At 34.0% G+C, this 16,514-nt stretch overlaps 1 protein-coding gene across 14 annotated transcripts in view; it reads left to right on the plus strand.

Annotated features, from left to right (window-relative positions):
- Positions 1-215: 215 nt before the first annotated feature.
- LOC121328023 (POU domain, class 2, transcription factor 1-like) overlaps positions 216-16,514 on the plus strand; it is a 28,979-nt gene continuing 12,680 nt past the window's right edge. For 6 of the 14 annotated variants that reach the window (XM_041272454.1, XM_041272458.1, XM_041272455.1 and 3 more), the window contains exons 1-5: positions 216-500; positions 9,732-9,768; positions 12,612-12,677; positions 12,849-12,926; positions 16,100-16,188. In XM_041272454.1, the coding sequence (XP_041128388.1) occupies positions 483-500; positions 9,732-9,768; positions 12,612-12,677; positions 12,849-12,926; positions 16,100-16,188 (288 nt within the window). In that variant the 5' untranslated portion in view covers positions 216-482. The remainder of the gene's footprint in view (positions 501-9,731; positions 9,769-12,611; positions 12,678-12,848; positions 12,927-16,099; positions 16,189-16,514) is intronic. The other 8 variants (XM_041272460.1, XM_041272461.1, XM_041272468.1 and 5 more) reach the window with 6 other exon arrangements.

Here is a 16,514-nt window from a genome sequence, read left to right on the forward strand (position 1 = left end):
CCTCTGTTTCCGGAAACGTCCTGACGTCGATTTAAATACACTTAATTATGAATAAATTACAACATTATTCAAAATGTTCTAAGAAGGTGCAAAATTAAACTTGTAAGATTATACTTCAATTTGAAATGTCCAGTTTCTCTTAAAAATCACCGTTCAGTCTTTCGGAAGTTTTTTTTTTTTTTTTTTTTTTTGTCTGAAGTTCGTCAGTTTTCGTCAGCTGTTTCCGAAAGTGAGCCGAAAGCTAGCAACATTTTTTATTTCAATAATCTTTTGAATTTGAAGTTAAATTTTGCAACAGTGGTGTAAAATGTATGGGGTTTGTTAATATAGCATGTATTTAAGTGTATAGTTTTTTTTTTTAAATCGCATTGCTTAATGTAATGCAAATACTTTGGTTGGCGCGGGGTGTGTAGTTCTGTGTCTCAGGGTTGGGATTTCGGGTTAAATATTCAAAATGGCGGACGGAGGAGCAGCGAGTCAAGATGAGAGTTCAGGAGCAGGTAATCATTACTGCATTTTACATATTCATATTCATATTCAAACATACTTTCTCTCAACCCAGATTAGGCTGGAGAGGATCAAAACAACCTACAAACTTAGCATAATGTATTAGTAATCAGCATCATTATAATTAATACATATAAATGTCGCCGACACCGGTGGGAAAACGGGAGATTGCCATGCGATGGTAAATTTATAAAAACCTCTCCCCCCAGTTTGTGTGATTAGAGCAGTGTGCACTTTACATATTCATATTCTCGCGCAGAGACCGGGATAATTTATTAGCAATCAGCGTCGCAGTACTGTGATTCGCAACGAAATTACGGAGGTAGAGAAAAAAATTGTTGAAACGCTGGTAAATAAGCGTTGTTTCTTTGTGTCTGTGTTGCAGCATGCACTCATTAGAGTTTATATATTTATGTATTCACACGCTTACCAGTCTACTACTGTGGACTGTTTCTTCTTACTTTGTTTCGTTATAATGGGTTTAAACTAATGGGAAATATAACGCAAGCGTGTATTTTTTTTTACTGGCCCACGTTTTATTTCTTTGTGCCTTTGCAACTGCATGCGGATTGCATATTCATGTATCCCACTGGAGAGTATGCAGTTAGCATATTTTATTAGCATCATTCGCTATTATTCCAGTTGACAAACAGATGCAAAATAGTAGCTAGAGGCAGAGCAGTGGAAATACGAGCATGTTGTGGTGAACTGGTTGGATAAAACCTTTTTAAATCTGCGGGGCGGCATTGGTTTTTCACTTGTACAGTTAACATGCATTCACAAAAGGGAAATTCTGCGTGATTGGTTTGTAATTTTAGGAAACACAAGTGAGACTGGTACACTTGATTGGAAAGCCTTGTTATTCTCTTTTTGTGACATTTCATAAGGCAGCATTAATAACTACATACCTCATTGAATAGGCTGGATATCGCAATCCATATATGTTTGCGAATGTAAATGTTTTGTTTTGATGACATAAGTAGTCGGTACATAGTAAGTAATTGAAAAATAAATACATAAAGAAGATACTGTCTTTTATTCTTTTCATTCCTACAGGGATGACAGAGCGAAAATAACACAAGTTAAGTCATTTTCAATTTCACAGGGATAATCTAGTAGCAAAATATTTTACAATCGCATGAGCATTGTTTAGTACCAGTACTGTAACGTAACCAATATCTCAATGATGTCACATGCTTCATAAAAGCCCGCAATTTGTTAATATCGCTGAAAATACAGTCACGAATTTAGTATACATCATCAGTAAGTACTTAAAGGGACCGCGACGAACGCGTTGTTTTTTAACGGTAATGGTTTTGTATGTTTCGCATTCGTGGATTTTTGTTTACTGGGGGAGGGGAATCAAATGGAATGAATATATTAATGATTTCCCGCAATTTACAGTAAATGTTTGTTCTATGCAAGCGTTGTAGGGGTGGTGTGCGTGTGTTTACTATCCTTGAATACATCAGTCTCTCATTAGAATGTCTAATTTGGGGAGGTTTCTTTTATTTAAAATGGCTGTATAGATCCCCGCCTCTCATGTTTAGTAATTTAAATCTTTAGCAACCAACTCAAGCCTGTTTATCTTTGATATCGAACCATGTGCTTTTGTGGGTTCGATGATTTTATCTCTTTTTTTGCCAGACAAATGCGGCCTAGTTCATTAGCCCAGGTAGCAAACTGTAAAGCAAGGCCCATGTTTCAACAAAACTAGCAGGCCTCTATTTATTTATTTATTTTGTGATTTCAAATAACTACTTTAAGTGATTCCTTAAACTTGTCTTATTTTTATTTTTTATTAATTCATACTAGGAATACTAGATCTAGATCAGGATGTTTTTTAAACAGGGAGGTATAACTACTGAAATATCTTGACAGAGTACAAAGGAGATAAATAAATAAATAAAATATTATCATTTAGATGCAACCCAGTAGTATACCTAATATGTTTATAGTAAAGGCATGAATACTAACAAAAGGACAGTTATCATATGCATAGTTTTGCCAGCATTTAGATTAAGCAATGTTTAATGCTAGTGGTAATCTGCCAATTTAAATTAAGGTTTGGCATAAGTATGTGAGATAGCTTGAGCTTTATTGAACCTTAGTGTCTTGAATACACATCTCAAGTTTAACCAAGCTATGTATAATTGTTAACTTTTTTGTGGAAACCTCACTTAATAAACCATTTAGAATGAAAAATTTTAACTTTAGCTGAGACAAGGATGAGAAAATGTATCTGTAAATTGGTTGGCTACAACAACCCAGACCTTTGAAATACCTCTGCTTCTGAGTGTGTTTTCTCAAGACAGCTAGGCTATACTGTATGTTTAGAAAACTTGGATTGGAAGTGACCCTACTAGGCATTGATATTTATAATATTTCTCTATTTTACTATTTTACATAACTCAGGAACCCTTTAACTACAGACATAACATTGCAGCTATAATTTAAAACACTTGTTCAACATTTGCTGAGATATAATTATGTCAATAATGTTTTTGTTCTGATCAATTGATTGGTGTGTGCATTCCCTGGCATAGTGCTCTGCAGTTTTTTAATTTTTTAAAATTCAAACTCTATCGGTTCTCTTTGAAGTTAGCACTGAAGTCACTACCCAACAGTTGTGTGTCTGTCATTACAGATAATGCGTAACCTGTAGGGCAGGAATATTTAATGCATTCCACTGCACTTTTAAGGTAAATAAACAGATATTACACAGTAAGCATCAAGTGAGTTTTTCAAATTAATTTTTACTGGCTAAGTTTATTGTTTCTGGACAGTTCATGTGATTGACAAGTAGTATTTAATGAGCATTCATTTTAAATCAATATTCTGCAGTCATCACAAAATATGTAAATCATGTTCTATCCTGTGTTAAAAAATGTTATTTTACTTGCTGTAATGTGCCGTCTTTAAGATTGACCAGTAGTAAAAAATAATTTCACAAGTTATACATAAAGCATTTCAAGTACAGAAAAAAGTGCATTCATTTTGGGGTGTAGTTAGGAGAAAGGAGAAAGCTTTCTGACCCAGACTTTCATTGTTGGGATAACAAGGATCAAGTTAGTAGGAGACATAGGGTGATTTTATTCATGGAATAAAATAGACACTGTTGCTGCTGTTGTAATATTTCTAGTAGATATACAATGAAGATGTTTTGATTATATACTTTGTAAAGCCAAATTAATCGTTTTTGAAAGAAGCTGTGATGTGTCATCAGCTGTCAAAGAAAACATAAGCACACTATAATAAAGCAATTCACTTACTCAAATACTGGTATGTTTGTATCCAAATTTGAAATAATAGTTAATTGTTCAAACTGTAAAACAATTAAAAACCGGAGAAACTACTTTAATTCTCTTTAAAAAAAAAAAAAATCCTTAGGTGTTGTAATAAAGGATACACACCACCCACTAGATATATCGTGGGTGTTGGGGTCCAATACAAATTCGCTGTATAGCGAGAGACCCATAGAAAATCAAATAGGCTAATAACAAATACTGTACAACCATTCCCTTTTTTATTGGGGGTGTCAGGATCCAGTATAAGTCCTCTACGCACCCGCTTTCTCATTTTAGTATAAAAAGCAGCGCACCGTTTTAATTCGTACTGCGGAGGGTAATTGCTTCTCATCAACTTCAGTCTCCAGTTAAAATTTCATAAGTCTTCCTCTTTCTCAAATGCCCAAACCCGCTGCATTGAAAGTATCCCATTCTCAACAACATAGGAGGCTTGTTGCTAGGGAGCTGAAGCCACTGCCCTGTGACTTTTACTAGTGTATTGCTGCTGCCACAAGTGAACACCTTGTTGGCTAAGATAAAAACCCCTTCAGCAAGTAGATATTTAATTTGCTTTGTGTTATTGTGCAATGCGTGTGTATGTGATAACAGTACGATATTAATGCTCAGTTTTTATTTGTTTAGTATATTTGTGTTTGTGATGTGCACTACGAAATAAAACGAACAGTAATTCTAAGTGAAATTATCTATGAATATTGCAGCAAAGGCATGCTCAGTTACTGTACTGTAGACTGTAAAAATGGGGAGCCAACTCCAGCACCGCGATATAGCCGAATAGACCGTAGTATAGCGAGCGGCGATATAACGGGGGTTGGGTGTATTTTGATCAGCAAAAATAATGCACCAGGTTATAGTAAAATTTGCATATGTTGTGTTGTATTATCTTTTCATTTGATATGATTTCCTGGGATACATTTACTGGCCCAGCAAGTCACCCACGGCTGAAATTTTGCTGCTGGGACAAACATGTTTCATCTTCAATTGTTATTCAAAAAGTCAAACAAATATTTAAATATTCTTTCATTTTAAGTTAGTTGAATAAAAATATATAATTGGTACCAAATTACAGTAAAGAAAACTCTCAGGAGTAAATAGTCAGTTACCCCATTAGCATTAACTTCTGTGCAGTTAGAATGTGTGGTGTTTATTTCTGGTGTCCTTTATGAATTGGTTTCCTTTGCTTGATATTGCTTGATAATCATTTCTGAATGCTGCTATCCTCAGCCAGTTATGCTTACTTGATAATGCATACTAATATTTGTTTACAGTTTCCACTTCAAGAATGAAAAGTTTTCTGGATCTGTATATCATCATTCAGAGCTGGCAGTTCTAGCCCAGCCCAAATTCAGATCCACACTTAATTTTCAGATCCTACAACTGTCACTTTCTACATGCTTTTTTCCACCCTAATGTAGAGAGGCATCAGTATGTTAACTTGTTCTGTGTTTTCACTAGATGTAAACCACATTTAGCATACCTGGTGGTGAGAGGGGCTGGTGACTTTGTTACCATCAGATATTCCCCAGAACCAAGAAGTGCTGTATACTAGGCAATATACAACAAAGAAAAAAAAAACACACACACAATAACCTTTTGGTCCTAAATTATCTGTAATAACCCTGAATTGTTGTGTTATGTCTTTGTCATGTTAAGTCTAGTTTTGAGTTTGTTGGATAGCTTAAAAACAAAATAAGCTGCAGCTGTAGGATTTACTGTACATTAGAATTATGATTCAGGCTGACCACCTTGAACTGTGAATTGCATCTGCTGTGATATTTTCCACATGCGGTTTCAGGACACTTGTAACGAGTTGTGTTTATATGAGAGATTTTTTTTAAATTTCTTAGTTCATACACTTTTCTACAAACTCGCCCGCCCCCATTAGTCCGTTTCTGTTATGTTCCAAAAGTTTTAAACGGTGTGCATTCTTCTATATTCAAGTGCAGGGTAGCGTGAAGTGGAGGGAACTTCCCTTTCTATTTGAGTTACTGGTGAAGTTGCTGATTGATTCAACTTTTTTTTTTTTAAATTCTTTCAGGGTATTATTGTCCAGTAATCCCTCTGTTGCCTGGTGTCTAGTGCATGTTTGAGTAATATAAATCTTTACTAATTCGATTTCCAGTTCTAAATGCCTCTATGCATAAGCTTATAGATACATTTTAACACTTAAAAAAAAAATAAAAATAATTAACACTTCCTTCTACAAACAAGTGTTTTAGTTCTGTTTATTTGTAAAAAAACTATCAAAGCAGATTGGTTGCTGTGTTGGATTTTACTGAGTATAAACAATATTTTGAATATTCAATTACGCACTTGTTTTAAATGTCAATATAATATTTTTTAGTTGTGGGCACCAGTATCGATGTTTCGATATGATATCAGTGTCATTCGATATTGATAATAATTGCGATATCGTGGGATATAAAAAGATCACATATAATTGCAGAGACATACTTTTTATTGCTAATACTGCTAAAAATACAAATCAAGTTTATTTTATATTAAGATACAATAAACCCTGTACCAATCAATTAGTCTCGTAGGCAAACATCATGCATAAAATATTATTTAACCATTTTATTCCATTGATTGGCATTTTTCTTTTTCTAAGAACCCAATTAACAAATGTATTTCAAACATTCAACACCTAGAAATCGAGAAAAAACAACACATTCACATCCTGTGTACCCTCTCTCGTATGCTCTACTCCCATTCACCTGTTTCCTCTCACCAACCAATCCATTACCGGAAACTATATCCTGTTTTCAAAAAGTGCTTGCATCAACTAATTAAGAAACATGACCGTCGTTTTTAAAGGGATACACACCTAAAAACTAACTTAACTTAACAAAACATAATAAACAGGAAAATTGGCTTAAATAATTTGAAATGTATTATCTTTTTTTCTTCTTCCATTCAGAATGTGCTCGCAAGGTACCGAATGCTATTTGCATGCTGCATTAAGCACTATTGGGATTATTGTGAGATATGCGCATGGGTCAGTGTGGTTCGTTGCATTTTTTCCATGCGATTGCTTACACTACTGTTAATGTATTTTTAAAATGTGAACGTTCAGTATTATAAATGATATGGACTTTTAAAACATCAGAACACATCTCAAGTAATGCAATATTTGGCGCGACACCGTACTTAATACTTTTGTGTCGTGCATTTATACGCAGAGAGGATTTAAATTACTTCTGGACTGCCTAGCCTGTGCAGTGAAGTACAATATATACATATTTCGGTTTTGAGGTTGCTGATGATGGCATGGAATAGTAAAACAATAGGACAAGACCTTGTTTTTCTCCCTGGATATTGTGAAGCAAAGCACCACTAAGTTAAAGTAAGTTATTGCTTTTCCTATGTAAATACCTGTTATTGTCTATGTATATACATTTCATAATGCATTTGTGTTATTATATTTTTCTGTGTTTTGGAAGACTGATATTATCTATTGAAATATATGCACGACATTGATATACAATTTTCACATTGATACTCACCCCTAGTATTTTTGTGCTCCTCATTAAATGCAAAGGAATACATTACTATTTTATTTTTCCTGTTTGCCAATTGTTTTTTAACCTCCCTAAAAAAAATTGCGTCCTGTCAGTAGTGGTTAATGTTGAACTCCTTGATCATTGTTACATTTGCCTATTTGAAAGTTTGCGTCCACCTAATTTCCATTCCATCTTATGATAACTTGATAACTGACTAGCAGGCTGCTATCCGAAGGATCTACAAATTCTTTGCTTCTAGGATTTACATAAAATACAGTAAACTTCTCTTTGTGATGGTCCTGACTTTGCTCTGGTTCACGGTTTCATTTTCTGCATAAGAATTGAAACATTTTCCACCTGGGTATTCCCGTCTATGCTGCAGACAAGAAACTTCATTGTACTTCTTTTGTAGGAAATGTATAAGAGGACTTGTGGAGGATTATGACTTCAAAAGCAGCATACATTCCTTAAATGAAAAGGTGCTTTTGTAAAGTGAGACTGTATAAGCTTGCTTCTTTGTTGGAATTTTTTATATTTGTAATAGTGCTGGGACAAATATTCAAACAAATATTTTTTGACATCTATTTGGATACAAAAATCAGATGTTCATATTGGCTAGAAATGACAAAAATACCTTGCACTTATTTACCGAGTTAGAGTTTAGATTGCAGCTTTGCCTCTCTAAAACACATGCTGAATGCTTTGTCTTAGTAAAGGTACTCTGTATAGCTGGCTTAATGGAAAGCTGTGTACTTTTACTCTGAGTGCTGTGTTTTAAATGGGTCTTCTCACTGTGAATGTCTCACTTTATTCAAATTATAAAGAGCATATCTCCTGAGTTTTTAAATTACAAATCTGACCTTTATTTTTCCTCTGGGCCGCCACTATAATGCTTTTTCCCCCCATGTCACTTTCCAGTATTCAATCCTCTGGGGAGCTTTAAAACTGCATTTTGTTGCCACAGTGAAGGCGCTTTTGTTGTCAGTTTTAGCCTGAAAAATTGCTGTGGAATTTAGTGTATTACTTTTATCTAGAATAAGGCCTTCTCTGCCTGATATTCAGGACAGTGGCTTGAGTTATTAATGACCTCCATGTACTGAGGCACTGTATATAGCACATACTGTTTTTTTTTGTTTGTTTTTGTTTTTTTTTATTTAGAAAATTGCTCTTTATAAAGCTGGTTGTTTGTAGGAAGGTGGTTAGTAGAAAGCCATATTCATAGGTTATCAATTGTAAATGGGGATGAGGGGGTTAGTGGACACCAAAAGCAAAGCCTTTTTTGTAACAATTTCAAATTATTATTGGATTATGTTTTTTGTCCTTAGTGACATCATGCTGTTAAGGAGATTTTAATAGATCTGTTCCTTTTATGTAAGCAAAGGCATAATTGGCATGCCCACAGCGAGTGGTCAAACTTTCCATCCAATCACACATGAACATATCCTGTTAAATGTAGCCAGCTGTGCATATTATGGTAGCTCATTAGGGATTTTGGGTTAAATCCTCTGTAAATTACAAAAAAATATAGGTTAATTTTAAATGTTTTTATTCCTGAGTTTACACCAATTTTATTTTTTGGTAATTAAAGTCCAAATGGGCCACTTTTTGCTCTTGGAATTGAGTGAAGTGGTATATTTAAGTATTTATTACAATTTATTATGAATGTTTTTGGAAGACTATGTAATGCATGGTAGAAGCTGCACCATTAATACTATGGCAAGTTGTGACCTTAACAAACGTACAAATGTAATGGGCTTTCAGAACTGAGTAGTTCTGGTTTGAGGTCCTCATTTTTTATAATTTTGTAGTCTTGCTGTCTTGTCTCCTATTTGCCCTCTCCCAGCATGCAAAATGTTAATTCTTTACTGCAGCCACTGCAGTGCCAGTATCCCTCATGAATAGCTGAACAAAGCAAAAGGAACAAACTCTTAGTGGTGCACTGCTAACAGCATGACTACTGAATGGGCCGCACTGTTCATATGTGCCCAAGTTTACCTGTTTTTTTTTATTTTATTTTTTAAACTGTTTTGTAACCAATTAAAAATAAATACAAAAAACCCCCCAAAAACTTAAATAGTTATAATTTTCTGACTTCAGAATACAAGGATATTTTGTATCGTTGTCATTACAGCTGCACAGATAAAAATATCTTTTCAGCAGAACGGTATACCCCAAATGACAAAGATGCTGATATGAATTTAAATACATGGTGAATTCAGGCAGTCGGCAGGTGTGAAAGATTGTCTTACGTGCTTGTTTTTATATGTGTGTGTGTGTGTATATATATATATATATAAAATGCCTAACGCCTAACATTTTTGTAAAGATTTTTTTGTATCAAATTTTGGATCCAATGCAGCAGCATAAAACTCAAACATGAATAAATAACATTTATTTTTGTCCCCCCCTCCCCCAGACTTCTTTTGAAAATGCACAGCAAGATGACATGCAAGGTAAAATATTTCCTATAGTACATGTGTCCTAAGAAAGAATTCTACTAGTGTTTTGTTGGTCTACATTTGTCAATTTAATTGTAAAACTGCAGCGATTGGTTAGCTACAGTAGTAGTTGGTTAATTGGAGTAGAGGTAGATTTGGATGAATTTGGATATGAAAGAAGAAATTAAGTGCTGAATAATGCATGTGACAAACTAAACTGTTTTTTGTTAGATAATCTAAAAGTTGCTGAAATGTGATATCCAGGTGAAAAATACACAGTACAGAACAACCCTGGAATTGCTAATTGTAATGATTAGTACTTCGAATGGTGCCTGCTTAATAAGTACGCTGTACAGGGCTATACATATAAATATTTCTGTATTGCAAATAAATTAAGAAATGAGACGTTTATTTTTACTCTTAACACTACACGTACAGTAAACTTGCTGTACTAGCATAGAAATTTCATTTAAATCGATTTGAAGTCACAGTCAACATACTGGTCTGGTATCTAATAACTTTGTATGTAACTGACTACCAAAATCTACTAGTTGCAGCCCTATAACAGAAATGAGTTGTCCATTTACCTTGCTCAGTTAACATCAAAAGTAAAACCCAAACCTAAAGTACTTTTATTTGAAGAAATCAAACTTGCATATGAACAATAACTTTTTGGTTGATTTATTTTATGTGTGTCTTCTTAGGTAAGGTAACCATTTTTATTTTGGGAGAACTAAAATAACATACCAAAAAATAACTGTTACATTGCTTAGTTTTACATATGAAAAAGAAGTTGATATTTCTCTTTGGTTTTTAGCCCTATTTTGTGATTTAGTACCTTGATTTTCAGTTTGAAGGGTTGCATGGACTGCTAGTGACTTAATATGCAACATTCAGTCATGAGAGTTAAACCTGCTCAATAAAACCACCAGCTGTAACATCTAGTTAGTTAGAAATAAACATGCTAGAATACTGAATAACTTAGCTTAGCAGTAATGAGAAGATAACACTTGCACAGAATGTAAATGTACGTTTTCATAGATGCATTGGAACTTGATGCAGTTATTAAAAAGTAAAATGCTATTTCTGTAGGGGTTCTGCCAATTTTTTTTTTTTTTTCCACTTGTTTTGAATAGAGATTTTTTTTTTTTTTTTTAAAGAAGTGCATGCATTATTAGCTCCTTTGCTCCAGGAAGAATTTAATTAAAAGTGCTTGAGACTGTGTAACATTGTTTCTAATTTGTATATGTCACATTTGTGACATTTAACAGGCACTCTGCCTGGTCATGGTGACAATGTTTGGCTGTGGTCAGGGTTGACAATGCATACAAGGAACTTCATTTTGCCCCTAATTATAATGCTTGCACTCTGGTGATAATTTCCCTTTTATGTGATTACTCCCTGGCTATTGTGCTAGGTGGAATTTTTTTTAAGCTATCCAATTAATATGCTAATGAGCTGATAAATATTTATGTCAGATTTAAATTATGCAGAAAGCTTTCAGTGCACTCTGCAAAATGAATTGCTCATAGGACTTCAAAGCGCACTCTGCAGCTCTAACAAGGGGGGGGAGAGAGAGATTTACATATGGTACTAATCAGCTGCATACTGATTAAGCTTCATTATGGAAACTGCCAGCTGCAATCTTTGTTTCTATTTTATTACAGAAAAAAGGGGAACTTTTTCATGCATCAGTTGTCTTGATCGCAGAGTAATATAGCTTGCAGAGAGGCTCTAAAAGTGCAGATACTGAAGTTCACTTTGCAGTATTGCTTTCTCAGATTGCTGTAAAGTAACTGGGCTTTAGTTTTAAGTCAAGTTGCAAAAGGTAAACTGCTGAGCAATAGTTTTGTGTTTCTTTTCTTTACGGACCTCTTGACACCATGTTGGACTGCAGCGACTATGTTGTAGGTGGGTGTGCTAAGCTCTTTTAATCGATCTTGTTATTTAAATAAGTCGTTGACTATGCATGACTGTGCAGTTCCATCATTTAAAACCAGAATATATCTATGTAACTTGTCATGGTATTTAAATTTGGAAAGTGTGTTTTGCATTTCTTTTTTGTATCTGAACCACACTATGTTAATAAAAAGGCATGGTCATGTCATGAGCAACTTTATTGAATGTGCCACTGTTTCTCTTAACTGTAAATAAACTGTAGTGGAATTGATTAAATGAAAGGAGGACAGTAATCCATGTGTATCTGTTTTGAATCTTTTGTGTGAATTTTTACTGTAAACATGAAATTATTGGCAAATAATACATAATTTTATACAACAGGGATCTGTAATTTTGTAAAATATGTGTAATTTCTTGGCCACCTGTGTTTGTATTAGTTAGTTACAGATGTAACTCGTTTTTAGTTTTTTTTTTTTTTTTTAAGATTTTTATAAATCTGTCAGGTTTATGTGTTTGCTTTTTGGTATTTTGGTTGATTCTTCTTAGAAGGGGTGTTTCTTTTTGATATCATAATTTTTACCATTACATGCAAATCTAACCAGCATTTCCGTAATAATACTTTAGGCTGACTTGAAACTGGAGTTACTGAACGCACACACCTAAAATAGTACATACACAGTATATGTGATCTCTAGATCTAGACCTAGAAGTCTGTATGCACACACACACACACACACATATTTAATTTTATTTAAATGGTCACTATTTCAGTGATCAAATAAATATATTTTTTAAAATCCAAACAACTTTGCCTGGATAAAATGTAACAATAGTTATATTTCTGTCTAAAAGAAATATACATAGTGAAATGTTGATGCATCTGATGCATCTTGATTATACATGCAACAGTTTTGCAATGTATCCATACTAATTTTGTCTGAAACTTGTTTTGCTTGTAGAATCAAGAATGAGTAATCCATCAGAAACAAGTAAACCTACGATGGAGTGTGGTGATGGAAGCACAGGTAAGGGGATTTTGCAGCTTGCTTACCATTGTGCTGTGATTATAGTTGGCCCAGTTGGGTCCACAATGAGAAAGTGTTTGCATCCCATTCACTCATTTTAAAATCAAATAGGAACAAAGGAGTTTGATAAGTGCCACAATGATTTTTCTTTTCTTTCAATATTTACTTAAGATATATATACAACAGGATATGGTCCACTACAACATCTAATTTGCTGGGATGTCCTGGCTGCAGGCAGCAAACTTGCAAGTAAGTTAACATGGATTAAAACAGATTCTGGCCTGGATACCCCTATATTTGTGGTTGGTCATATTTTTTTTTCATTGTAGTTCTGCTCTCCTAAAGTGCAATTTGAATTCTCACAAATCAAAAGATGAAATGAGAACTACTAATGGAGTTGTATCCAGGATTGAAAAAAAAGGGTAAAATACTACAATGAATGCATGAAGAACAGTTTCAGTAGCCTCCACAATGTACTGCTGCTTCCTGTAATAGGCATATCTCGAAGTATTCTGTTAAAGACTTTTCTCTTTGCTGCCCCACTTAGAGGAATAAACCATAATAATCTTTGTCTGTTCGGTTTGAGTTTCTCTTCACTGCAATGAAAAAGCATATATTTGTTAGTTACTTGAAAGTATCAAAACTTAGCTAATTTATTACCGTATTTACAAATTACCTGAAGTGTGAAACAGACAGCCTTGCACGCTGAGGTGTTGTTAATTCGTAAATGGGTCTGTGAACGTTCATTAACTAAAATAGTAGAAATGAAAGTGTTATCGATGTTGGCATGTCATAACTTAGTTTGAATCGTTAATATAAAAAAATAAAGAAGTCATCGTTCTTGCAGTATAAAAATGGTATCCCCAAGTCTATAACAATAATTTGTTCTTTAAATTCTAATTCGCCTTTTTGCTTTCCCATTTCCATTCATGTGGCCCTGATGGAATTACATTATTTTCTAATGCAATTATAATTTCAGTATTCCAAAATATTCTTAAACACAACACTCCTGTTTTGAAAGGTCTACTTGGAAAAATGGCTGTGTACTGTGTAGACATTTTGCTCATAAATAAACATCAATTGTTGTTTAAATATATCTTATTTGGGAATATTTATTTTTGTATTCTATCAGCTGTAGAAAAGATTAAGTCAACTTGTACAGAACCAAACCAATTTCAGTACCTTTACCTATTGTGGCAATCATATTGCAGTCATGTGAGCTTTTCGTCCAAATGCTCAGATAAGTTGGTTCCACACTACCAAGCTGTGTCTCGCTGCATAGAGTAGTTGGCGATCTTGTCTGAAGTGGCAATTTTGGAATTGATTGGTTTAACACAACTTGTTCTCTTCTACCGGCGGCTGTATGCAGTGAGGAGTCATTTAAGAAACTTTGAAATTTATACACAGTTTTAATCTGTCTCTTTCTATATCCTGGAAATGTATGGTAAGTCATGGTACCCTACTTTTCACTTGACTGATACTGAATTGAAGTCTATATCTTCGGTACTGCTCGCACAAATGTGTATGTTTTTACATTTGTTCAATTTTGGAATGTTTTATATTTATTCAAAATACCATCTGATCAATGCAAACATACATATTTCCTGATAATAGCAGAGGCAACATGTGTTTTCATGGCTGTTTGTATGTTTTAGAGTGGTATGTTAGAGCTCAGTGATGTACACATAATTGCAGTCTCAAATATGTTTTGCTTTTTAAAAAGATACAGAATTTGGGGGTGAATTTAAACTGTTATCCCCTCGGTAGTTGACTGTTGGGACCCACTGGCTGACATACAAATTAATTTTGTACAGCATTACTACATTGTAATTGCATCCCAGATTAAACCAGCGTTCTACTTGCAGCATACATTTACAGAGACATTTTTTTTTTTATTTACTTGACAGTGAATGTTAAGCCCTCCTGCTTTAAACTGATTCTACCCTTACAGTCCTAAGTTATTTTTATGTATTTTGTCAAAAAATGAATAAAGAGATGATCAAGTTAAGTGATGGAAGCTGGTAAGAAATTGATAAGGCAGAAAGTTTGATACTGGCTGCTGGTGTAAGATGGTGGTAATTTAATAATGTTCTGATAGAAAATAAAACTAAGTTGATACTAGGGATGGGCGTTTCTGTATATTTAGTTTTCATATACATGTAATTTACTAAATGATTACACCATTATACTTTATGTAAACGTACCACTGGCTAAAAATAATGCTTATATGATACCAAAATTGAAGCAATACTTAAAAAGAAAAAAACTACTATTTAACAATGCTTCAAGAAGTACCTTTTTAATTAACAGGAAGTGATATACAAGTACAGTATGCATAAAGCCCAACTTATGCATAATTTCCAAACAGCAATTAAAGACAACATTACACACAGATTATAATGAATCAATAAATTATTTCTTCTTTGGACAACTATAAAGTATACGTTAGTGTTTACATTAAGTGTAAATCTTAATGTAAACTTTTGTAATGTAATTGAATACAGTGCATACCTCCCAGTCTTGCTATACGTTTTTCTACATGGAGCCTTATAATGTAGTACAGAGTATATGTTAAATGATTGAATTTTATTAACTAAAATTACATTGTTATTATTACATGTATTTAACCCTGTCCTGCAACAGTGCTGATAGTCAGTGTATCTTAAGCGACCATTTAAACTATTGGAGTCATTATTCGCTCCTTTGTGGAGTCCATTTGGTGGAGCAAGCTGTAGTGGTTTGCACTGGTGCTTGTGTGCAAGGCATACTTGTATTCAAGAGCCTGAGGTGGGCCTCTCTCTGTGGGTAGGTGGATGCTTGTATCATAGGTGGTTACTCTAGTTCCTATGCTGTTCATATAGCTCAGTCTTTTATTGCAAAGTGGGGATTTTACTGTTTGTGTCTGCTTTGGTAAAATGTCCATGCAGTGGTGCTTTTTAACCACCTCCGTTACCCATATCTGCAGTATTGGTATCACCCTGCATATAAGAAAAAAAATATAATATATATATATATATATATATATATATATATATATATATATATATATATATATATATATATATGTGTGTGTGTGTGTGTGTCAGGCAGGCGCTTGAGTAATTTAAGGGCATAGAAAGAAATTATAGTTTATGTATAGTAATACTTTGGGCTGCAGCGTCAGGCTTGGCGTTGTTAGTGGGTCTTTTAAGACCATTTATATGTGTTGCAATACAAGGTGGATTATACTATTAGTCATTTTCTAAGCTGTTAACAGTTTTCTAATCATTGCTTGAATAAACATTTACATGTGCCCATCCCTAATTGATACCATTAGAAAATACCTTTATTTTTTTTAGGGGTGTTGAGTGGGATTTCCAACCTAGTAGCCCCAGTACTGATTTTAGAAAACTGTTTTAACAATAATCCTTTATTTTCACCAGGTGCCCAAACAAATGGATTGGACTTTCAGAGACAGTCTGTGCAAACAAGTGCAATCACTAATGCACATGCACAGGCATTACTTCATCAGGTAAACATTGAGCTGTCTGTCTAGAGATCAAAAATGAAATGGTTTCTTTGTGAGAAATGTCTGTCTTTCCGTAATCTACCTGTTTGTCTTGTGCCATCTACCGCTCTCCTTATATGTGTGGCATGCAACAGAAAATAAATAAGGCAAGTCTCTGCTTGTTATAGATACAATATGGTAACAATGGTCAAACTGTCTCCCACTAAATTTTGAATACGATTCATCTGAGATGGTTATACAAAAGGTAAATCATTTTTCATGGACTCGAATTAAGAACATTTTGTGACATACAATGGAATATTGTTTTCAGTATTTCATGTATGTTTTTG

The sequence above is a fragment of the Polyodon spathula genome, chromosome 15, assembly GCF_017654505.1.
Source record: "Polyodon spathula isolate WHYD16114869_AA chromosome 15, ASM1765450v1, whole genome shotgun sequence".
NCBI classification, from domain to species: domain Eukaryota; kingdom Metazoa; phylum Chordata; class Actinopteri; order Acipenseriformes; family Polyodontidae; genus Polyodon; species Polyodon spathula.